This window comes from Lissotriton helveticus, chromosome 7, assembly GCF_964261635.1.
Source record: "Lissotriton helveticus chromosome 7, aLisHel1.1, whole genome shotgun sequence".
Taxonomy (NCBI): domain Eukaryota; kingdom Metazoa; phylum Chordata; class Amphibia; order Caudata; family Salamandridae; genus Lissotriton; species Lissotriton helveticus.
In genome coordinates this window covers 1031963086-1031988730 of record NC_136068.1, presented here as the reverse complement: position 1 = coordinate 1031988730, position 25645 = coordinate 1031963086, and the positions used below count along the sequence as shown (strand labels likewise).

Below are 25645 nucleotides of genomic sequence, written 5' to 3'. Positions count from 1 at the left end.
AAACTGATATATTCCCTAATAACCTGCTCCAAATATTGTGCTGGTTCCCTCACATACTGGACCATGTCATCTGCATACATGGAGACAGCTAATGGCCTTTGATAAAATCTCAACGCTGAGTCAGCGTGTCTCTGTCGCAGCACGCACGCAAGTGGTTCTAACACAAGCGCAAATATCAAGGGCGACAGCCCTGTTTGGTGCCCCGCTGAATTGTGCCAATTGACATGTACCCTAGCCACCAGATCTATATAAAGTAGTTTTATCCAACTAGTAAAGAAATAAGGCACCCCCATCCGATGTAGTACAGTAAACATATAGGTCCATGCAATCGAATCGAACGCCTTTGCGGTGTCTAACAGAACCGCAGCAGCCGGCAGGGCAGGTTTTAACAGATGCATGACCGCAAACAGTGCCCTCAGATTATGCGCCGTGGATCGAGTAGCGACACATCCCGACTGATCCAGAAGTTCCATGACATTTAACAGCAGTCGTAACCGCGTCGCCAACACTTTCGCCAATATTTTTACGTCAGTAATCATAAGTGACAATGGCCTTTACGACTCACACCGGTCCGGTGGTTTGCCCGGCTTCAGTAACGCAACGATCAATGCTTCTCTAAGGGAATCAGGCAGAAGCTGTTGCTCGAACGCCTCAGCATATATAGACGTTAAATGAGGAAGTAGCATATCTGCATATTCCATATAGAATTCAGACGGAAGTCTGCCAGTCCCCGCTGCCTTCCCATTAGGTAATGCAGAAATGGCATCCGTAAGTTCCTCAGCGGTCAGTGAATGCATCAGAAAATCTTGTTGTGCCTTAGACAACCAGACCAACGCCGCATTGTCTAAATACTTTGCAATTTCTTCCTCACCAGCCGTCCGCCTACTGCCATACATTTCCTTATAATGATTGACAAATTGCTCCAGTATGCCAGCAGCATCCGATATGAACTCACCCCCTTCTGTAATGCCCTGCACATTACAATATTTGGCCCACGGTTCCGCTATCCTCTCAGCTAGCACACGGCCCGCTCTACCCCCCTCACCATAGTACCGAGCTTTACAGCGCCGCGCTAGGTGCCGAACTTCCTGATCCGCCAAGTCATTGTACTCAGGCACCCACGACCGTATGGCAGATAGGGTGGCCGCATCATGCACCTCCTCATATTGCCTCTCTAAGCCTACCAATTCACGCTCTAATTTTGCCATGGAGTTCCGTAAAGATTTGAGAACTCCTGCCTCTAAGCCTACACAAGCCCCTCGAATGGTCACCTTAAACGCCTCCCAGATAGTACCCATACTTTGTACCAATCCAATATTGTGAGCAAAATAATTCTCAATAGCCACCCGGACTCCTTCCTTAAAAAAGGGGTTTAATAATGCCAATGGTTGTAATTTCCATCGAAACAGTGCCAGAGCGTAAATAGGTAGTTGCATTTCAAGCAGGACAGGTGCATGGTCCGATAGGGTACGGGGCAAATGTGATATCCGAGACACCCAGGCATTGACATCATGAGTCCCTAGCCAAAAATCCAGCCGGGACCAAGTGTTATGTGTGTATGAATAACACGTGCCCTCCCTTAACCCAGGATGCCGCAATCTCCAAACATCATTAAGGCCCAAATCACACATACCATCCTGTACCGCCTGCGCAGCCTTCTTAACAGTAGCACTTATTGTCGAATGTCTATCCATGTCGCGATCCAGCACCATGTTGAAATCCCCCCCACACAGGACAGCAGACGCCGGCAGCTTACAAACTTTGTTCCATCGCGTTTTATAATTCCGGGTCATCTACGTTCGGACCATAGACATTCACTACCATGATTAAGGTGCCACACAGCCCCCCTTGCACTATAATATACCTGCCATCCCTATCAATCTCCTCATGTGTAACTACAAATGGGATATTCTTTTTAATTAACACCATCACACCCCTTGCATACAACGAAGTAAGATGAGTTTCCTGCAGGAGCGCCACTTGAACATTATGACGGTCCAAGTACGCCAGTACCTGCCTAGTTTTTTTCAGGTTATTTAACCCCCTGATATTCCATGTGATCCAAGTAAGTTTACCTGCTCCCTCCATCAGTCCCCAAACCAATATACCACCCCAAGTAACGGGTCAACGATTACTCCATCAGATGCACAAGATAATATACTGTCCACATAAGTCGCACAGCTGCACAGAAAAACAATACCACAACAATCTCACCCCTCCCACCCCATTCCCCCTCCCACTTCAGCACCCCCAACTCGCCAAAGCAATCCTATCCCTGAACATCCCTACCCCAACCAAGAACAAAGAGCAGACTGTATATGCGGGGTATACCCATTGGGAGGCGTTGAGAACTTCTGTCCCCCTATCCAATAGGAGGTGCCCGAGCAAAACAACAAATGTGCCTAAATTTCGGTTCTGAACTATAGTTTCTAAAGCCCCAGAGGGAACAATATACGACATAGTAGAAGTCCATCACCTGTAGGAAGAAAAGTTATCTCTTAGCAACGATAAACAACATAGGCCTACATCAAAATTAACGAATGCCTCCCGGACTCATACACAACACCTCAATCTGTAAATATCTAGCAGTGTCACTATCAACGTCAGTCCTCAGTCTCAGAGGTCGCATGGGATTCTCGCCGTCTCTTCTTCAATTGCTAAGCGTGTTCCATTGCTGCCTTAGGAGTGGTGAAGATCTTGTATGCATTATCCGAACCTATCCTCAGACAGGCTGGGTACAGAATTGCATATGGGACCCCCTCGGATTGTAAGAACTTCTTTACTGCGCGAAACTCTCTGCGTGCCACCTGCACAGCTACAGTGAAATCTGGGGAAAATGTGAGGGTGTTTCCTTGATGCTCAATAGTCTCTTTCTCCCTGGCCATGCGCAGGATAGAGTCTCGGTCCCTGTAATTGAGTACCCGAGCAATTACTTGACGTGGCGGAGCACCCTGGACCGGTTTAGGAGCAAATGAGCACGCTCAATAATAAACATAGGCGACAGGTGAGTAGTCGCAAAAAAGTCCTTGATCAGTTGTTCAATGAATGACTCCATTTTCCCCACATTTGTGGATTCCAGCAGCCCAATAAGGCGAATATTGTTCCGCCGAGAACGGGCCTCCAAATCCTCATTCTTCGCCTGAATGAGGGAGAGGACCTTATCCATATTCAGAGTCTTCCCCGCAACGTCACTCAGTCCATCCTCAGCGGCCGACACCTGCTGCTCAACCTCTGCCATGCGGGCATTTTGTTTTTCTAGTTAAGAGGACATGTGGTCTAGGCAGTGATTGACAGCCGCCATTGTGCCTTCTATAGACTGTAGGCTCCGGTGCATGGCGAGGAGTGTGGTCTCCAGAGTGGATTTCTCCGTCCCCGGGGCATCAGCCTCTGAATCCAAGGCCACTCCTTGGGAGGGCTTAGGAGTCTTGCGTGTCTCAAACGTGAGACGTAACTGTGATTTCTCAGTCTGGCCCATGATGTCGCCAATGAGGGTCTCTCACCCGCCCAAGAGGGGACTGCACCCCTATAGACAGGGCAGGGAGACCAGCCAAGCCAAGTCCACTGTAGTTACGCTATCCAGGCCCCTACACCACACCCAGCAGCAGGGAAATACACTATCTCCGCATAGTGCAGACATGCCAGCCAATACATAAAGTCAATCCACCACTCCCCACAGCGGCTGCCATCAGGAGCGTAAGCACGAGACACCAGCAACACAGCAATTTGAGTTGTAATCGGGCAAGGCGCTCACCAGCAATGACAGGCTCCCAAGCGCTCACCCGCGCCGTCCACTCCCCCAGGCAAGATTACTACACAGTTGAGGAAGCCAGAAAACATGAGATGAGAGCTCAGATCAAGAGCCTCCCCACTTCGTTATATGCCCCACGTTATGTTGCTGGCCACTATCTGGGGGCAGTCACACCATGGTAGGCAGCATCTCAAGGGCAGCGCTATTTGGATGGGCAGCAGGGCTAGTAGTACGTTTAGGCCGCAGGGCTAGAGCGCCGCAGGCCGCGGCCTGGCCTAAACCCACCTCCGCAGCAACCCGCGAGCCCCAGCAGCGGAGCCCAAGCCGCGGAGCGCACCTGGACCGCCCCCACAGATGCAGGCCCAGCACACACTGCATCCCCACTCACCGCCACCAGCACCAGGGCCGCAAGCGTCGCCGTTCACCTGGGTCCGCCTATCCGCCTCACACCCCCGATAATGGCCGCACACCGCTCCGCAGCACCGAAGCTCAGGGTCTGCCCACAGTCCGCTTCCGCACCCACGGAGCAGCAGCCAACAGCAACCAAGACAAGGGCAACAGCAAAGTCGCAGGCACCGATCGTGCCGCCGCCGACTTAGTTCAGGATCAGGAGGCCTCCAGTATCACAGCCTCGCAGGCGTTGCCATTTCGGGCATGAAACGTTTCTGCCAATTTTTCACCTCCGTGGGTAAGGGGTGACACGGCGGGCCCAGCAATCTAGTCGGGGTCCTTTCCTCTGTCAGTTACAGCCCCCCCGGGGTTTCAGATGGCAAGGATTAGTGGCGGATAACTGAAGGATTTGAGCTCAGCCGGGCAGAGCCTCACACAGGTGCGGCCATCTTGCCGTGCGCCCTCTAGCGCCCCCCTAAATCACCACCTTTGACTAGAAATACAAGGCATTGGATATATGCTTTACAGTCTTATGCAACTGTCGAAGTCTCCCATAAGCAGCTGAACGGCATGAACATATATGTAATAGTCATAGGTATACACCTGATCAGTTATACCCTCAGTTTCGTAAGCAACATAAACCTATGTGCGTACTTGCCCAAGGATTTTACGATCCAAGAAATCCCTCCCACATCAAAAGTGACAGAAACATATATACAGGCTGTTCAGAGGTGTCCCATTTTCCCACTAACAAACTTTAGCATAGAACACGACATTGACAATATCGCATACCCTTTATAGTTGTAATTGTTAAGAAATAACAGGTTTTGACAACGCCTTATGACCCAGACACTAAAAGTACACCAGCCAACGATACACTTGGCACCCGCTAGCGACACTTTGATTAGATTGTCGGGACCAATTAAAGTGGAAGGAAACAGTTACCTGGTTTCGTTCCTCCTGATTAGGACTTCAGGCACCCAGCGGCAACTTCACAAGAGTGGGATTACTATCCCCCTGAGGGCAAAAGCCTGACACCAGAAGCTAGTGCCCTTCCAAATTGGAGAAACGCTTCCCCTCAGGCAGAGGTACAAGCTGCATTTGCTTCAGGTAGCCAGCCGTGAGTACACACAAGGCTGAACGAGACCCCTCGGGTCCAGTCAAGATATTCTCCACAACAGAGTATCCTGGGACGCGAGTCCGGGGCGAGGTAGCCGGCAGCCTCGCACAGAGGCCGCGATGTCAGGCACCATCATCCTCCTGATCTGGAGGTCATTGACAGTCTAGGCTTACAGCTCAGGTCCCTTGGACTCAGCAAACTTCCCCCAACCCCCTGACACCACACCCTATGGAGAGTGAGCTAGCACCAGTTTCCGGTTGCAAGCACAAGTCCCTCATACTCGTCAAACTTCCCAGACACTCCTCATTTTCCAGCACCCCACATGGGCCTCTGATCTTTACAAGCACACTGCTCTGCACAGTGTGATTATGGCGTACATCAGGACAATCCTTGTCCCAACCTACAATCACTTCCACTAGTTTCTGCTTCAAACTGTGAGGTCCTTACGATCGGATGGAAAGGGGGAGATCCTTTCTGTCCCTGGGATCTCATGGACAGGAAGCCAGCCAACCAGCCCTTGGAGAATGCTCAGGGACCTGGGCCATGACAGCTGGCAATTATCTGCAGGCCAGCAACATCCATGCAAAATCCACCAAGTGATAGTCCCCTTCCTGGAGCATGACAGGCCCCAGGCCACCACAATTCTGCAGATAATCCAGTTGCAGTCCCTCCTGCCCCAATGGTTCCTCTTATCGATGTCCCAGTGTTGTATGGTTCCAATCTCAAAAGCGTCTTTAACTCCTGAGGGCAGATCCACAGTAGTTATAGCTACAATGGCCTTTGAAGATGAGATCAGTTCAAAAGGCCACCTTTGAAATGTACAAGCCTGCTCTAAATGCTGTCCTATCTGCCAACGTACCCTGTGAGGCTTAATCAATATCTTTAGTGGGGCCAAGAGCCTGCTCCTTGGAATGCAGGTGGCAATTCCACCCCCTTGTATCTGTCCCAGGAAGGCCCCTCAGAGTCAGAGGTCTACAGTTTCCCTTGAGCCCCTAGTTTATGGCCTTCTATCAGGAATGCACAGATGTAGCTGTCCCATTTGCATCCAGATGGGGAATGGAGACAGGCTGACAGGCACACAGAGCAACGAGCACAGAAACGCCCATTTTCCTCAAGTGTCATTTCCACATAAGCAATGTCGAATCCACTTGCACGACTGTAGAGGAATTGCCATTGTAACTCATTGATATCAAACACTATACTGCTACTCTTCTGCACGTAAGAAGTACTGCTCAATAGCCTCTCCACTGGTCCCCCATGTTAATCAATGTGAGAAGCAGGCCCCACTGTACCGAATACACCAGCTGATGCCATTCACTACAAGTGTATGTAACGCATACATGCACATAGCCTGCCTCTTCCTGACACTGCACTCTGTCCCCAGAGAGTACTCCAATGTAGCGAGAGACATGCAGAACCTTGGCAAGTATTTTTTAAAATGCCAAACCTGTAGCATGTTTGAAGAGCCACATCCGTGGGTGGCACAACCACTGCTGCAGGCCCATGGAGGAGTATTTGAGTTATATGTCCTAGGTATATGTCTTACTCCTGGGCAAGGGACTTACAGCTAGCTCAAATCAGCCAATCATGTCTACACCAATCACCAGTATGTATATGCCAAGCACAGTGCTTTGGCACTGAATGGTAGTGTCAGAAGTTCAAAAAGTCCTAAGGCTTGCACACAGATCAGTGGAAAACCAGGAGGGACAAAAGCAAACAATCGAGGGAAAGCACCATAAAAAGGGCCATTTCCAACAGCCAGGTTAATTGCAAGCTGTGCGGACAGAGGACTGAAAACATAGTTCATGTGCTGTGTTTGTGCAATCCCACTTTAGAGGATCGGCAATCACTTTTTCGCAGGAAATTCAACTAACAAAGTTTAAGGACTTGCAGAGAGTTGGCTGTAACTAGCTTTAAACCAAACGATCCTCGGCTGAACTGTTTGGTGGTAAAATACCTACAGAAGATAAAGAAGAAGGTTTCAAAGTTGCAACAGAAGTGAAAGCTAAGCTATAAGATGAACTGTAAAGAAGCCAAATAAATCCATCAATGTGAAAAGCTTGAAAAGCGCAACATAAGATCTGTTAACAGTTCTGATTGAAAGGATTAATTAAACGACTAGCATGACTTACCTTACAAACAGCTTATTGACTTTAGAAAGGAAGTGGCTGTGCATGTATTGTATGGTTTTTCTATGCATAAGTCACTTTAAATATAAGATTAGCATGCCGCAGACAATGAACTAACAGCATGATTTGTGATTGGTTGATGGTAACGGACTAAAACAATTTTCAGCTTAGGGTTTTGATTTGCTTACACTGGAAGGTTATTGTTAGTCAGCATCATGAAGAAGGCAGACACACCAACTTTATCATTTGGAAAATTGGCACAGCGAGGCGTACTATAGTATTTACAAATTTATTGCGGTATTAGGGACTTGTGTACATCTTATTTTAACCACTTGTATTTTTGGGAAATATTTATTTTAAAGCTTTTTGCAGTGATCATTGTGGGGCAACTCCTGTTTCTATATGTTTTGCAATGGTGCGAAAACATAATGTACTTACTATTTACTTAAGTATTTTTAAATTCTTTGGTCTGAAAAAAAATTAGCATATTATACCTGCATCACATGAAGTGATGTCACACATCTGACAGCAATGGAAACGTTAGAAGCGAAATCTGTATAGAATAATAAAATGTTAAATAAATATAAAACACCTGGTGAGGAGCCGAAATCACCGTAAACAGTGTATTTTCAGCTTGTTCTCGGAGACTGTAAGCAGCCGATGTCCATTTAGAGGTATGAAAACACCCCATGGTAATATCGGCGACAGCCTCAATGACCCTTTGTTTCTATTTTTGTGGTAGAGGGCTTGTTGAGGGACCGCTTAGATAACTCACGGCACGAGGCCACGCCCCCTCCTCGCAAGGTGGGATCAATTTGTAAGTTGGCAGGTATGCATTTAGTTTGTTTGCTGTGAGGGAAAGCTCAACCGGACCATATATGAGGCTCTCTCGCAAGGAGTCAGGCTCGAGGTTATATTTTTCTATTACAACGTACATCACGTTGCTCTGTGACCCGTACACTTGTTTCTATATGTAGAAAATAACGTAACTGCGGTGTATGTAGCTTCGTTTTGCCATTTTAACTAGAAAGTATAACAGTTCTGCAAAGTACTCACTCCCCTTTTCCCTTCACCTTTTTGAACTTGGGCCCCTCTTCGTTTTCGCGCTCCATCTCCGGTTTCGCTAGTCTCTGCTCCTCCTCACGCACCTAAGTTTCTTGCCCACAAATTAATTTTTTTGCGCCTATATCCACATCCGGAAAGGTTTTCGAGACTACTATTCTGACTCCCTGCCAATTGGACGTTTAAGTCATCGAATGAAGGCGGGATATTTCAACATTAAACTGACATCTGAATAGTCTGCCCTCCTTCTCACTGCTGTTTTGCCGTCTTCTATGTCTTTAACCGTCAGTTGTTATGCCGCTGATACCACGCATGCGCAGAACGCTGACCTATTCTTCCTGGTTACGAGAGGAAGCCGAGTCCGAGGATACAGCAAAGCAACGGGTACAGGAGAGAGGCGTCAATCGGTGAGTGGAGATAGGTTTATTTTATTTATTTATTTTATTTATGCGTTTTTATATAGCGCAGACTTTACCCGAAGGCGTCAGAGCGCTTCACAATAGAAACAGAAAATTACAAACGAACAAATTACAAAAGCAGATGATAATTTACATGAGTTAAAGTGACAATTGTGAGCAAACAAAATACATGAGGTAGCAAACACAGGAGGACAGAGTGACAAGTGTGCAGGTTACAAGTGAAAACAAAGTACAAATAGAGGTAATATACTGCAATATATGCTAGAAACTGAGGCACAAGAACAAGCGTTACGTAGGCAATGGTGGCACTTGTGCAAGTATCAAAAGGAAACAAAATGTGAGAGGTAGCAAATCAATCAATCAATCAATCAGAGCATTTGTATAGCGCACTACTCACCCGGAGGGTCTCAAGGCGCTGGGGGGGGGGGAGGGTCCGCTACTGCTCGAATAGCCAGGTCTTGAGCTGCTTCCTGAAGGCGAGGTGGTCCTGGGTCAGGCGGAGGTGGGTCGGAAGGGAGTTCCAAGTCTTGGCGGCCAGGTAGGAGAAGGACCTTCCTCCTGTGGTGGCTCTTCGGATGCGGGGGACGGCGGCGAGGGCGTGGCTGGTCGATCGAAGCTGGCGCGTGGGAGCGTAGAAGTTGAGGCGGCTGTTGAGGTATCCTGGTCCTTGGTTGTGTAGGGCTTTGTGTGCGTGGGTGAGGAGCCGGAAGGTGATTCTCTTGTTGACCGGGAGCCAGTGCAGGTCTCTCAGGTGTCCGGAGATGTGGCTTCGGCGGGGGATGTCCAGGATGAGTCGTGCTGAGGTGTTCTGGATCCGCTGGAGTCTCTTCTGGAGTTTGGCGGTGGTTCCAGCGTAGAGGGAGTTGCCGTAGTCCAGACGGCTGGTAACGAGGGCCTGAGTGACCGTCTTCCTGGTCTCGGTGGGGATCCATCGGAAGATCTTGCGTAGCATTCGCAGGATGTGGAAGCACGACGAGGAGACGGCGTTGACTTGTCTGGTCATGGAGAGGGAGGAGTCCAGGATGAAGCCCAGGTTGCGTGCGTGGTCAGTTGGTTTGGGTGCGCTGCCCAGGGCGGGGGGCCACCAGGAGTCGTCCCAGGCGGAGGGTGAGGATCCCAGGATGAGGACTTCCGTCTTGTCTGAGTTCAGTTTCAGGCGGCTGTTCGACATCCATTTGGCTACTTCTGTCATCCCTTCGTGCAGGTTGGCTCTGGCGGTGGCGGGGTCGTTAGTGAGGGAGAGGATCAGCTGGGTGTCGTCGGCGTAGGAGATGATGTTCAGGTTGTGCTGGCGTGCGATGGCTGCGAGGGGGCTCATGTAGACGTTGAAGAGAGTTGGGCTGAGCGAGGAGCCTTGAGGAACCTAGCAAACAGTCTGTTACAAGAGAAAAGTGGCATGTGCATGTTACAAAAGAGTACCAAACATAGGTACAAGGATAATACTGCAATAAATGGCATACACTCCAACCACACGAACACACTGGGAAGGCACTTCCATAGTCATGGAGAATAGAGTTTTCAGTAATGGGAGGTCTTCCTTCAGATAATAGAGAGGGCATGAATTAACTTTGGAAGTGTCTTTGAAGGAGGAGAACTTTGAGGTCAGTTTTGAAGGCCTGGGGGGAGGTGGTGGTCCGGAGCTGAGGTGGAAGTGAGTTCCAAATTCTCACCGCGTTGCCTGAAAAGGATTGGGCCATCGATCTTTCCTTCTTGAAAGTGGGAGGTTCAAGCAGTATATTTTCAGCATTACGTGATGGTCTAGAGCCTCCAGAGAGTTTCAGTTTATTCGCCAGGTAGCGAGGAGAGGAGGAGTGCAAGGCTTTGTGGGTGATACAGGCGAGGAGGAGTGCAAGGCTTTGTGGGTGATACAGGCAGTCTTGTAGATAGCTCTAACCTCGATGGGAAGCCAGCGGAGGGTGGATAACAACGGTGTGATGTGGTCGCTTCTTTTGGCCCCATAAATGAAACGAGGTGAGTGGCAAACGGGGGGCATGGAAAGGGAGAGAAGGCATGGCTACCTATGCACCTTTCCACTCTATTTAGTTAGCATATTCTCTTTTTTGTAAATATTAATGATACTGCTGTTTCCATTTTTTATTACAAAATTGCTTATCCGGTTTAACGAAGTGCTTGAACGGACAAATTCAGTTCTAGCTTTTCCTTCTGCACAGCCTCCCTCAGTCTGAAGCTTGGTGGGCAATGACTTTTAAAGTTTGTGCTCAGCGCATCACTTTAGTGCACAGACATTCAAGGCAGGGATCTGATTTTACGTATGATCCCCAAAATTACTAAAATGTAGCTGACGTAGCAATTCATTTTAATTTTGAATTTATACCATCTTTTGAATTTAAGCCACATATGTGCATTGTTCTGTTAGTGCCGTGCAGAAAAACGAGAATTGTAAATTTCTTCAAGACCAACGAGAGATCACATTGTCTCTCGTCTCACCTCTCAGCATCCTCAAGTTAGAGCAAGGAATATTTGTTGTTTGAACGACTGCTTTAGAACCGACCCCTGAAGACTTCCCACAAGTATATGTGAGGATACGGGCCAGCGGCGCAGGGCACGCCCAAGTCTACTTTCACCTATTCCAGGAAAAGAAATGGACTCGGGATTCCAGGCATGAGACGGGAACACCAGCATTATTTTGCTAGCCCGGGTTAGGACAGTCTCCTGGAATAAAACACAACACACTGATCTGCCGAGACTGTACTGTCAATCTGCGGCGCATAAACTCTTATACCCATAGCTCCGCCCCTCCCGCCTTTGATGTCTGGTCACAAGAGTCTTTGAAACAGGATAGAGGAAGTGTTCTGTGTTTGAAGTCGTCGTTCCTAGGTTGTAAAAGGCCAGGTTCCGCTGTTCTCAGAGAGGGGGGTGTTAAGTCCGCACATGGACGATGTTTGATGATCTTTCGGCTGTTGTCACAAGGCCGATGTATGCCCGGGAGCAGAGTGTGGGAAACAGTACAGAGTCACCTTCCCGGGTCTGCTCGGTGACCAGTGTCATAAAGGGGGTTTCTTGCATGCACAGCTGTGCCTGAGGTAGGGGGTAGGTACAAGATCGGCAGGGTTTGCTCATTCAAAGGCAGTGTTCGTGCAAGGTTTTCAAGATGGTGGCACGATAGCTAAGTTAGCGATTTTACACAGTTCTTCAGTCCTTCCTTTTGCCATTGAATGGCAAACCTTAGAGGCGTATCTGCATGAGTTCATGGATCTCTTGTTGTTGTTGTTGTTTCTTTTCTTTTCGTTTGTTGTGTCTGGCAGGTGTGGGGGTTAGACACATGGCACAGATTCCGCAGATTGCCGGCCCACACTGGATACAGAGGCAACATGTGAGCAGAGCAGCGAGGATGGCTCCTATAACAGTCCTTATTCTCCAGCCCCAGCTTGTGATCAACCCCCATATCCAGCCAGTTAATGACCAATTCCCAGTCTCTGTGTGGATTGATTCGACATTCTTATGCAGTCTCTGAATGGCCTGGTATACTGTTGGGGCTGTGTCTGGAATGTAGACACAGCAACTGGACCCGATTAGTTTGCATACACCACCACGATCGGCCAGGATGATGTCTAGGACCATGCGGTGTTGAAGTGTCATGAGGCGGTCCGCTTGGACCTCTGCTGTTATATTGCTCAGGGCTCCTGCCGTTTCGTTGATGGTGGCTTCGACCACTCTAGACAGGTGTCTGACTGCTTGGCTGTTGACCATCGGGCCCCAGAAAGGAATGAGTCCCTTGAAGAAGTCACCTGCTATTTGGCCGGCAGTGCTTTCGGAATCCAGAGTGTCTCTTTTCTTTCGTGTTTTGGATCCCACCTGATGGTGTGTAGTCGTGGTGATATACGTTGGTGGGAGGAGGAAGGCAATTTAACAAGTCCCTGTGAAGTTGGCTGGGAGCCACGTATAAGCCTTGTCACCGCATACAAAGTAGGTGCCTTGAGCTGTCACCAGTGGTGGAGATGCGGCTTCAGAAAAAACATATGTCTTGTCGCATATGCTGGTGCCTAGTTGTGCTTTGTTGTTTCCGCCTTTTCCTTGGAGGCATAGATTTCCCTTGTGTGGCACCACCCAGACATTTGATGGCGGTTTTCTGTTGCGTTCTCTTTCTTTGAAGCTGGCTACATAGTAGGTTAAGTTCCATCGTTCATATTTTTCGTCTTCATCTGGAGTCCCAGTGTTGTTGTTTTTGAGATAGTCCATCATGGCCATGACTCCATGTATTATCGCTTTTCTCTGAGGCCCAAACGGAGTGTCAGGGGCCTGGGCTGGGGTGCTCAGATATGCACCTGCGAATATGTTGTAGAGGGCCCATGCAGACCCGTTTTCTGAGAATGCCAGGGGAAGGAAAGGTGTTCCTCGTTTGGTGGAATGCGGTATCAGGCCGCACACCCAGCAGTTAGTACTGTTCGTGACGAGCTGGTGTTGGTGCAACATTTGGAGGAACGTGTTGTTCACATATTCTCGCTGTCTGTGGCTCTCATGTGGTGGCATTGTGGCTTGTTCAATTTCTGACAGATCTTTGGGTACTGGTTTTGGCAGTGTGTCATGTAGTACCCATCCGAAGATGGTTAGTGCCACACAGACGGTCAGTAGCAAGCCCAGACATACAGTGAACCTCCCATGTAGTATTTTACAGTATTTTTCCTTTTTCTTTTCTCGCGGTTCCGTTACTCGTGTTACACTGCTTTTGTTCATCCTGTATCTGCCCGCTGGTCAGGTCAGTTGTTATTAGGCACTTGTCGGAGGATGATACGTTCCACGTCCCACTTTATTTTCTTGGTCTCAAGTTGTACTTCTCTTTGCCTGGGATGGTGTGATCATCAAACAATTGCTCGTTTCTTGTGTGAAGAGGTATGGCCTCTAACAATGTAATGTCTGTTTCTCTTGGTGTTTCTGTGTCTTTTGGTTGTATGTCACTGCTTAGAGCTGTCTCGCTGTCTTGGTCTGGCAAGTCGTCGTCCACTCGTTGAACATAGGGCAGCGGCAAGGGTACACGCCTACAATGGGTTGCGTGGATCCAGTTTTTTCAGCCCTCAACCTTGACAGCGGTCCTCGTAGCCAGGAGCACCTGCTGTGGTTCTTTCCAGCGGGGCTCGAGGCTCTTCTTCCTCTGGAAATTCCGGGTCAGTACCCAGTCTCCCGGCCGTATGGAGTGGCTGGGCCCGTCAGGAATCGGAGGAAGGGCGTCCTTCACTTGTGTATGAATAGACCGAAAACTGTCAGTGAGCTGTTTCAGGTAATCTATCAACATTGGGTATTCTATCTCGGAAAACCTCTTTGGTCTGGGCACTCCCCACACATTGGCGGGTCTACCGAAAACCACCTCGTGTGGAGAGAGTCCGGACCGTGTGTGTGGTGTGGTTCTGGTGGATAGTAAGGCTAGTGGTAGTGCATCTGGCCATGACAATCCGGTGCTTGCACAGATTTTAGACATTTTGAGTTTGAGGGTGCCATTGTATTTTTCCACCAATCCGGCGGTTTGCGGATGATTTGCAGCGTGGAATTTTTGCTTGATGCCTAGGCCTGTGCAAACATTTTGTATAACTTGGCCTGTGAAGTGACTTCCGTTGTCACTCCATATCAAGCGGGGCAGCCCGTATCTTGGGAAGAATTCTTTTAGTAGAATTTTTGCTGTCGTGGTGGCTGTGCAGTCGTTTGCTGGATATGCTTCTACCCATTTGCTGAAAGAGCAGATCACCACCAACACATATCTCAGGTTGTTTACTCGTTCCATCTCAATGAAGTCCATCTGTAAGGCTTCGAATGGGAAGGAAGGAGGAGCGAAATTGCCTGAGGGTGTAGAAGTGCCTTTGCCGGGATTGTGCATGAGGCATACCATACAGGTCTTTACTAGGTGTGTGGCTGTTCTGGCAATGTTTTTGTTGGCCCAGATCGGTGCCAAGAGTCTGCATATTCCCTTTGCACTGATATGTGCAGGTCCGTGGGCCATCAATACTACTGGAAGGACGTAGGCATCTGGGAGCATCCATCTCCGATGCTCCGAGAGGTCTGTCCAGCAACCTTGGTTGTCTAATTGGGCAGTCTTGTCAGTCCATACTGTCTTCTCAGTCTCGGTTGCTTTTGCTTGTATGTCTTTTACATTGTCTATGGAATCTTCAATCCGCCCTCCCACGGGAACCCCTCTGCCCGGACCGGACACATACATTCTGTCTTCTGTTTTCTGTGCTGTCTCCCTGGCTGTCTGATCAGCGAAGGCATTCCCTTGTCCTATGTCGTCTGTGATTCGCTTATGTGCACTGCATTTTACTATGGCTAGTTGTTTGGGTTGTGTCCGTGCGTTGAGTAGGTTGTTTATCAGGTCGCCATGTTGGATGCGTGTCCCATGGGATGTGAGGAATCCCCGATTTGCCCATAGTCGGCCCATAGTCGGCCAAAGCTATGTGCCACCCCGAACGCATACTGACTGTCAGTGAAAATAGTCACTCGTAAGTCAGTGCTGAGTTCGCAGGCTCTGGTGAGTGCTATGAGTTCGGCTGCCTGTGCTGATTGTTGCGGTATCCTAGCTGTCTCTACTTTTGTCTGTAAGGTGGTTACTGCATAGGCAGCTGTGGTCTTCCCAAAAGGTAGCTTGAAGCATGATCCATCTACATAGAGTGTGCCGTCCGGCGTATCTAAGGGTTGGTCTGTCAGGTCAATTCGTCCTTTTGTCTCCTCCTCCGTTCGGAGAAGGCAGTCGTGTGGATCAGTATCGTTCTGATGTCCGTCGGTAGTGGGCAGTAGGGTGGCTGGGGTAAGCGTGGTGCATAGCTGTATGGTAATGTGAGTTGCCATGAGTGTGAGCTCGTAACTGGTCAAGCGTGCACTAGTCAGGTGTTGCGTCTTTGTTTTGTTCAAAAGGGCCTCAACGGAGTGCGGTACCATTACAGTGAGGGTGTGACCCATTACTAGTCCGGCACTTTGTCGTATAGACACAGCTGTAGCAGCAGCGGCTCTTAAACAACTTGGGAGTCCTTGGGCAACAGGGTCTAGGGTTGCTGAAAAGTAAGCGCATGGGCGTTGTTTGTCGGCATAAGGCTGGGTCAGTACGGACAATGCGCACCCGTCTCGCTCGTGTGTATAAAGGAAGAAAGGCTTGGTGTAGCAGGGGGAACCTAGCACTGGTGCAGAACATAAGTCTTGTTTGAGTGTCTGGAAGGCCTGCTCACTTTCAAGGGACCATGGCACAATGTCGGGAACTTCCTTTGTGGTTAGTGCAAGCAAAGGTTTGACTGTAAGAGAATAATTTGGGATACACTGTCGGCAGTAGGATGTGATACCTATGAAGCCTCGGACTGCTGTCTGGGTTCGGGGTCTGCTCATGTTAAAGATTAACTGTATCCTATCTGGCGTGAGTCGCCTCCCTTCCTTAGACAGGAGGTGTCCGAGGTAAGTAACTTCTTGTTGGCAGTACTGTAATTTGGGGAGGGAAACCTTATGCTTGTGTTTATGTAAATGTAGGAGCAGTATGGTGGTGCATTCGCGACACTCTTCTTCGGACGGGGAAGCGATGAGTAGGTCATCGACGTACTGCATGAGTGCGGAAGTGGGGGGTAGGGTCATGGTGTCCAACTGACTTTTCAGGGCTTGGCTGTATATGCTAGGGCTTTCCGTGTACCCCTGTGGAGCTCGGCAAAACCGGAAGCTTCTGCCGGCTAATGTGAATCCAAATATATCACGGCTGGCCGGGTGTATGGGTATAGAGAAAAATGCATTTTTGAGGTCGATGACAGTGAAATGCGTGGCAGTTGGGGGAATCATGGTTAGCAGCGTGGTAATGTCTGGCACTACGGGGTACTGGGGAACAACTATTTTATTGATGGCACGGAGGTCAATTATCAATCGGTAGACCTGGGGAGTACCCGCTGGGCCTTTCTTTTTGACTGGGATGAGGGGGCTATTGCATACATTTCCTCTGGTTTCCTCTACCACTCCTTTCTCAATTAGATTGTGTACTATCTGTATAAGCGCATGCTGACCATCTGCGGGTATCTTATACTGGGGAATGCGAGGCTTGTGGGCATTCTCCTTTAGTTGCACGTGATAGGGTGGTATGTCCAGGCATTCAACATCAGTATCGGACTGGGCCCAAAGTGTGTCCGGGATTGACGATAATTCAGGCGGTATTTGGCACATGTTGGAATAACAGGCTTAAAACAGGCTTTCGTTACCTCAGGGGCACTCATAGTCACTTGTACGCCGTCTGGAGAACACTGGATGGTGGCGTGTAATGCTTTTAATAAATCGAGACCTAGGAGGTTCTCTGCACATCCAGACGTGAGGACGACTGGAGCGTGGGTAGTGTACGGGCCTATTTGCAAAGGCATGGGTAATGAAACGGGGCTGGCTACAGGGATACCTGCAAAACCTACGGAGACGTTTGTAATGCCTGAAAGGGGTGCCCCAGGGACCAGAGCGTGCGAGACAGAAGTTCTTGTTGCCCCAGTGTCTACTAGGAAGTTGTCCTGCTTTCCATTGGGAAGACCTATACGAATGTAAGGCCCCTCCTGATCGGTTGGAATCTGTACTGGCCCATTTCCCCTCTCTTGCCTGTCCTATGCTGTCTGGTAACCTTCACCCTCCTCAGGGTCATAATCTTCCGTATAATAGTTTCGGGATTTCTCAGCTGGTTTATCAAAGTAATTGGACACTCGTTTGGGTTGCTGATGTGGGGCTGCCTGTCCTCTGCCTCTACCTTGACCCTGTGTTGGACGTGTGTCTAATGGTCGGTATGTACGGGGTTTGGTTATGCCAGCAGCTATGTTGGCGGCGAGAACAGGGCAATATCTAGACCAGTGGCCGTCCTGTTTGCAATAAGAGCACTGGTTCTCTCCTAAGGGCGGTCTTTGTCTATTTACCGGGTGTGGCCTATTGGCCTGAGTCGGGGTTGTCTGGGGTGTAGGATAAGCTTGTTGGAGTAGCACTTTTGTTTTCAAATCCTTCAACCTTTTACCTTCCTTTTCCTGTCTCTCGTGTACTCTCTGCTCATAGTAGTTAGCCATAAAGAGTAACCGACTCTTGGTGGTTGCCTGCCAGGAGCTTTCGGACATTTTTAAGAGGAGAGATATATCGGGTAATAGGTTTTCAACAAATTTGTCTACAAAGAGGCGGAGGCCGCCCTCGGTGGATGGGTCTTGGCCGCTATAGTCAGTGAAAGTCTGTTCAAAGCGGGAAAAGAAGTCCGAGACGCTTTCGTCTTTGCCCTGTTTGCATGCCGTCAGTTTGTCCCATATTATATTTTTAGGTTTCAGTATTCCTTTCATCATGACGACTATCTTCTTTGGTAAGTCGAGTATTATCTGAGGTGGTTTATCTCCTACTTTTCGATCTAGGTCAGCCTGTTCTAGGGCCTTCCATGTGTCTCCTAGTTGTGTGGCGTGATCAGTTCCGTGTATCTCTGCCCATACGTCTGTCGGGACTACGCTACCAAAGAACATTACTATGTCCGTGTACGTCATGATGGAGACGTTAAGTTGCTGTTCTAATTCTTTGTAGTAGGCCGTGGGGTTTTTGCGCGGATCTGGTAGTGCTGCTTTAAACTGTAGTATATCAGATCTTTGCCAAGGCGTATGTACCCATTGCCTGACCATGTGGGGACCTATTTCTGATTGGCCGAGGGTTGGGGGATTGGCAGTTGGGTCTGGAGCGACGGCCGGGGAACCTGGGTGGAAGAACGGGGGTACCGCTCGCATAGGGTTCATTCGTGATCGCTCGTTTCCAGTCATGCGTGTCACGAGCTGATCCCTATACTGCGTGAGTGTCAACAGGAAGTGTTCTAACTTGCGCGGTGCTACATGACCCATCTTCATCTCTTCTTTCATTTTTTGTAGGGGAATGGGTGTCAGCGGGGACAGGAATGTCGCCCAGTCTTCCTGTATCTCTGTACACATGCTGAGGAGTACCATAAGCTGTTGTTCGGGAGCGTACTGCCTTATCGTTTGCCATATCTGATCGGACGCATAGCTAGAGTCCGATATCCATTTATGGCCTTGTTCTAGTATGACCCTTTCCTCTTCTGTCTGTTTCTGATGAGATCGGAGAAAATATGCATTAGGGGTAAATAGGGTTCTTGCCACACTTAGTGCCTGATCTCTCCATCCATTCACTGAGCCTATTGCTGTGGACATGTTGGGTCCGGGCGTATGTGTGCTGGGATCCTCAACTAGCTGGGTTCTCATTAATGGCGAATCTGGATTTAGCGCGTCTATGGTGGTCTGTTGTACAGCGTTTGCGGAATTGGTCTGATGCTGGACAGGAGGCTGAGGTGTGTGTGGGACAGCTTGGTGTACTGGGCTTAAACTGGAGGTAGCGGGCTGACTTTCAGCGGCCGGCTGACACAGGGTTCCAGGTAGGGGTGCATTTGGCTGTTGCGAGCGTGTAAATTGATCGTTCTGCTGTGCTAGTACAAGGTAGATGGGCGAAGGATTATAAGGGGGAGGTTTCCTATCCGCCAATAACTGCTTCATAAGGAGGTCTTGACTTTCTGGTTCTATGTTCTTTTCTTTGGATACGTAGCATCCTTCAATTTCTTTAATAATCTCCCTGTCCTGCCGCTTTATTTCGCTCGTTTTTGTATCTCTCTCGTTTTGCCTAATCTTGCCCTCATCTAATGTCTTTTGATGCCGTCGAGCATGTTTCTCGGCTTTCTTTTTCTGCTGATTAGCTTCTTTCTGCCAGGCCTGAAAGGATTCAAACATGGCCTGACGAGCTCTATTCGAAAATAGCGTTTGCTCAAGGTATTCTAAGATATTTCGATCAAAGGATCCATATTCTGACCATCGGTGTTCGTGGTCCTTTTTGGTCCACTTCCGCCAAATGGACGTCCATTTTATGTGAGTTAATCCCGTCTTGACATACATCTCATAGAGGGGTGTACCAGGAGGGGGTGGTGGTTGTTTCTCTTCTAACCTATCTTCTAAGCTAGAACAACAGCAACAACACAGTCTTTTAAATTTACTAAGCCTAGACATATTTTCCTTATCTGGAATCCGGTTTACCTAAAATAATCAGTAGAGTATTAACTAAGCCTAGACATTTTCTCCTTATCTGGAATCCGATTTATCTAAAATAATCAGTAGCGTATTAAAAACAACACAATCACTACTGGTTTTAGACTTTGTAAAAGGCTACCTGATTTATCCGAATTATGCTAATTTAGTTGCAACTCTAATTTAAATATAGGTGGGTTTGTAAGACCCACCCTTACCTGACTGAAAAAGGTGTTGTCGTCTCAACCGTAGATCGCGGTCCTTTTCCTGAAATCCGACCGTCCGACAGGAACCCCAGCCAGGGTCGTGGTCAATTTTAGCCCAGACCGGGTGGTGAGGGCCGGTTTTCGAGTTCCACAGGTCTACAAGCTGACAACTTGGACAGGATTGGTGTAGGGCGCCTCCCTTGGATGTCGATCACCGGACCCGTCCACGGCCACCGGGCTTGACCTACGACCTCTGGAGGTGTCCGCTTTCGGGCGCCATTCTGTAGAACCGACCCCTGAAGACTTCCCACAAGTATATGTGAGGATACGGGCCAGCGGCGCAGGGCACGCCCAAGTCTACTTTCACCTATTCCAGGAAAAGAAATGGACTCGGGATTCCAGGCATGAGACGGGAACACCAGCTTTATTTTGCTAACCCGGGTTAGGACAGTCTCCTGGAATAAAACACAACACACTGATCTGCCGAGACTGTACTGTCAATCTGCGGCGCATAAACTCTTATACCCATAGCTCCGCCCCTCCCGCCTTTGATGTCTGGTCACAAGAGTCTTTGAAACAGGATAGAGGAAGTGTTCGGTGTTTGAAGTCGTCGTTCCCAGGTTGTAAAAGGCCAGGTTCCGCTGTTCTCAGAGAGGGGGGTGTTAAGTCCGCACACGGACGATGTGTGATGATCTTTATTCATAGCTTTCGGCTGTTGTCACAAGGCCAATGTATGCCCGGGAGCAGAGTGTGGGAAACAGTACAGAGTCACCTTCCCGGGTCTGCTCGGTGGCCAGTGTCATAAAGGGGGTTTCTTGCATGCACAGCTGTGCCTGAGGTAGGGGCTGGGTACAAGATCGGCAGGGTTTGCTCATTCAAAGGCAATGTTCGTGCAAGGTTTTCAAGATGGAAGCACGATAGCTAAGTTAGCGATTTTACACAGTTCTTCACTGCGGACAGATGGAGCAAGCCAGTCAGTCCTGACTGCCTCGTCAGGAGTCATAAGCGCTATATAAATACATTTACAATTTACAGTTGCTCTGACATAACCATTGAAAGGATAATGTAAAAATTGCAAACATTTCAGTTGTGATCAAACGCTACTAAAGGCGATAAAATGTCTGTAGTTCATGCAGTGTCACACGTTTACAACCTATAGTAATTCAAAATGAAAGACCAGATTTAATTGAAGTACTTGAATTGATCAGAGAACCTGAGGACTGCCATTTGATCTTGCCTACATTTAACAGGCTAGGTGATCTGTTGTTAATCCAATGGTAGGTTTATATTTCTTATGTCGTAAGGCCGGCTTTTTTCCAACTATTGTACTTGTATTGTGAGTAGGTAGCTTTTCAATTCTTCTTTAGGTCGAGCCTACCAGAGAGCCCAAACTGTGTAGTTGCAGAAGACCTATTGTGAACTTACAGTGGGCTTACAGTCCGCTCATTGCATACCATTGGTTAACTTTATTATTGCTCTGGTGTCCTAGGGCCACATGTACAAACCTTTTTTGCGTTAACAAACTGGTTGATTCGCCCGATCGGCTCGTTTGCAAACTCAAAAAGGTATTTCTCTCTATGTACAAAGCACATTTTTTTGTGATTTAGTAACTTATTACCGAACCGCCAAATGGCTTTGCGATTCGGTATTAGGAAGGGGCGTTCCCTTTCTAATAGCGGTTCGCCTAGGCATTCATACCTGTTTTACGATCAAAATAACGGTCGCAATTTCATGGTAACCCATTCGCAAAGGACCCCTTCCCTTTTGTGAATGGGGGCTAAAACGTTTTTTAAGAGCAGGCAGTTATCCCACGGACCCTTGCCTGCCCTTAAAAAATGAAAAGAAAAGTTTATATTTTTCTTTTAAACGCATCCTATTTTCCTGTCAGGAAAACTGGCTGCACTTGAAGAAAAAATGTTGCTTTATTTAAAAACAAACACAGACATGGTGGTCTGCTGTCTTCAGCAGGCCACCATCCCTCTGTTATTGTCCATTCCCAATGAGCCGCAAATTGCGACCTGCCTCATGAATATTGATGAGGCAGGTCATTTGTGTAAAGACTCTCACAAGCTTGTTTGTAGGCAGAGATATCTTTATTCAAAGGCCAACACAGGCTCCGTGGAAGCGGAGCGTACATCAAACAGAAGCCCTGTCAGGAGTCAGCTGTCAACGGACAGCTGACCGCTCAACACCTCAAGAGGCAGTACGGTGTCCACGCAGGGACGCAGGACTGCGACACAACATACGGTGTCCTCGCAGGGACACTTAGCATAAACGTAACACATCTTCCTCCTTATAGAACAAAGAGGGGGAGAAATGAGGGGAAAATCCAAGAAGGGAACGGAAGAGAAAAACACAGTGCAGGTGAGGCATGTTACTCACAAACGTAATCAGCAAGTTTGATGGGAGGCAGAAGCCTCCTACCAGCTCTGCTATTGCTGGCCGGAATGGTGGTGTTACCTGGAGGCGTATTGGGAATCTGTCTTCCAACTCTACCTGTGGTGTGAGTGTCAGAAAGGGAGTGCATTGACGCAGTGGCGGCCTGCACTGTCTTGCCCTGAGCTGTAGAGTCACTAGTGTTAGATTCATAGTCAAAATCATCATCAGAAAAGCCCATATGGTTTCTGTTGGTTTCTCCAAACCACGTGTACTCTCTGGTGGAATCCAGGGGCAGAGAACTGTCAGGAGCTCTTGAGCCTGGCTTGCACTGGGACAAAGAAGATAAATGCCACACCTTGCCGTCGCTCAGGAGAGCTGAGTTACAGTACACCTTCTGAACAGCACGGGGTTGCGAATATCTATCCTGACCCTTCTTTAGAAAGCCACTTCTCTTGACTTGGACAATGTCTCCCTCCTGAAGTTCCACGGGTTTGCGCCCATGTTTGAGGTCGTATGTGGCTTTTGAACTAGCTTGTTCTTGTTCCAATCTTTTCCTTACACCATCGGCAGACCAGCTCACTATTTTCGTGGCTGGTGTACACCCCACATTGTCTTTGGAAAATGGTGTTCTGCCACGCATAAGCTCGAAGGGGCTGTAGCCCGTAGAATCAATGGGGGTTATGCGATACGCCCACAGGGTTTTCATCAATTCCTGTTTCCAATTTAAGTTGCTACTGCTGGACAATTGGATTACACCTTTAATGACCCTGTTAAAGCGCTCTACTGTGCCATTTCCGGCAGGATGGTAAACTGTTTTTTTGTACGATTTGGTTCCTGTGCATGTATGACTTGAAAACATCCAACAAAAATTGGGGACCATTGTCACCGACAATCTGCTTAGGGAGTCCCTCGTGGGTGAATAAGTCATCAAGAAATTTTACAACACAAACAGAATCAGGTTTTCTAACAACCTTGAGTTCAGGCCATTTTGAAAAATGATCGATTACAACAATTATGTACCACTGTTCCATTTGATCACAGATTGGTCCCATAATGTCCACACCGATCCTCTCCCAAGGCATTGATGGACATGCGATGGGATGGAGTGGTGGCCTGAAAGTGACCTGTGTTTTGTCAGAGTTCATGCACTAAGTGCAATCCCTTACCATCCTTTCCACACCTAAGCTGATACCTGGCCACCAATAAATGTTTTTAATTCTGCATTTGGTTTTACCTATGCCTAAATGTCCTTCGTGACATAGGTTAAGTATTCTCCTTCTTAAACTGCCAGGGGGAACAATCCTACCACCCCTTGTCAGCAAACTGTTCTCAAGTGAAAAATCATCTTTCACTTCCCAGAAGTGTCTCAAAGGTTCAGTCAACTTGTTTTTACATGCCCATCCTTCATTTAGCATTCTGATGACTTCTTTTAGTACGGCGTCATTGTCCTGTTCAATTATCCATTCCTCATTATAAATACCGTCAAATTTTTCATTTATGTTGGCTATGCATGAATCCTCAATCTCCCCTGGGTTGTCTTGGTCACTCGACTCCACAGGCATCCTGCTTAAGAAGTCTGTCACCAGGTTTTTAACCCCTGGGACATATTGTATTTTGTAGTTATAATCAAACAGTCGCACAGATAGTCTAGCCAGCCTCGGTGAGGCCGCATTGAGTCCCTTTGTGGTGAACACTTTAGTCAAGGGTTTATGATCGGTACACAGGGTAACTTGCTTTCCCCACACAAATTGTCTGAAGCGATCGAGAGCCCATACACATGCCAATGCTTCCCGCTCTATGACTGAATATTTTTCCTCGGTGGGGGTCAAAGAGCGTGAAGCAAAGGCTATAGTTCATTTTTCGCCTTGGGTGTTTTTCTGGGTGAGCACTGCCCCCAACCCTTTACAACTCGCATCAGTAGTTACAATGTTTTCCATTGAAGGGTCAAAATCTTGTAAGGGTAAGGCTTTACACAATTCCCTTTTCAGTGTGTTGAAAGCCTGTTGACACTCGTATGTCCATTCAAACTTGTTTTTCAATTTTAAAAGTTGTCTCAATTTGTGTATCTTACACTGTCAGACACTCGTTTTGGGACATAATCTTCGCTTTTGGAAAGCCATCCTGCCGCATCGCGCTGTTAGCGCTTGAAGTCATCTCCGGCTGTTGGTCCCTCCCGCAGCGGCCCCAGGAACACCACGCGGCCGCCGCGCGGGGGGACTACAGCACCCAGAATCCTTTGCCACATTACCCTGCCCACCTCCGCCCACTTCCGTGCCCGGAAAGCGCTCAAAGGACCGGCGCTCCCTCCGCGTCGCGGGACACGCGCGGGCTGCACCGGCTAAGCCCGGGACAAGGGCGGGACTGTCTGTGGCCGTCCGGGGCCAGAGGAGGCCGGGCTGGGCCCCCCCTTTACATCTGCTCTTCGGGATATTCAAAGTAAGATCCTACCACTTCATTAGTGGCACCAATGACTGGACCTGTAACAGTTTGAACTGTGTAACAATATTATCAATATAACTCCCCGCGATCCCGATATTATTCTTGTACCTTATCTCTAGCCTTGTAAATATACGTCACAGAAAGATGAATTCACGTCTCAGCAAAGGCAGGAAATCTTTGGTGGGAGGGACTGTTAGAGGGACATTAGATCAGTTTATAACCAGGGCCGCCTCAGTGTTAGAACGCGAGATAGCTATTACTGAGCGTCGTCTGTCCTCAGAACTCCTGTATAATAAACGCTCGTCCCTGGGTCCCATCCAGCTAGCGATCACCCCACCAAAACAAGGCACGGAAAAAGATTTAACTAGTATTCCTTTACAGTTACAAGACCTAACTGTATCACCTGAGATAATCAGGGAGCATAATATCAATGACTCAAACATAGAACCCCCATTAGAAATTATTTCTGAGGAGCTTACACCACTAACATCTTTTAAGCCCATCCCCAAGAAGAATATACAAAATAAATCATTGGGGTCAGGGCTTGTAAAAAAAGAAAGCGTGGGGGGAATAGCCAAATGGGTAGGCGCACAAAAACACCCAAAATACTCTTGAGCCCCTTAAAGGGCCCAAGAATAGCTGTAAGGAAGACCTTGCCCTATCATTTACCCCCACATTCCTATTCTACCCAAGATCTAATGGGAAACATTGAACATTTAGTCAAATCTCTACAATTACCACTTGTGGAGAGGGTGAAAAGAATGGCCG

General features: G+C 48.3%; 2 protein-coding genes across 5 annotated transcripts in view; one reads left to right on the top strand and one right to left on the bottom strand.

The window, feature by feature from the left end:
* CENPX (centromere protein X) overlaps window positions 1-8653 on the bottom strand; it is a 175650-nt gene extending 166997 nt beyond the window's left edge. The window contains exon 1 of the mRNA XM_078653781.1: window positions 8461-8653. Within this exon, the coding sequence (XP_078509907.1) occupies window positions 8461-8499 (39 nt within the window). The 5' untranslated portion in view covers window positions 8500-8653. The remainder of the gene's footprint in view (window positions 1-8460) is intronic.
* Window positions 8654-8705: 52 nt separating this feature from the next.
* Window positions 8706-25645, top strand: part of LRRC45 (leucine rich repeat containing 45) — a 446362-nt gene continuing 429422 nt past the window's right edge. For 2 of the 4 annotated variants that reach the window (XM_078653775.1, XM_078653778.1), the window contains exon 1: window positions 8806-8856. Coding sequence is in view for 1 of the 4 variants with exons in the window: in XM_078653779.1 (XP_078509905.1) it covers window positions 8722-8856 (135 nt within the window). In the remaining 3 variants the exon portion in view is untranslated. Of the gene's footprint in view, window positions 8857-25645 lie in introns of all 4 variants that reach the window. The other 2 variants (XM_078653779.1, XM_078653776.1) reach the window with 2 other exon arrangements.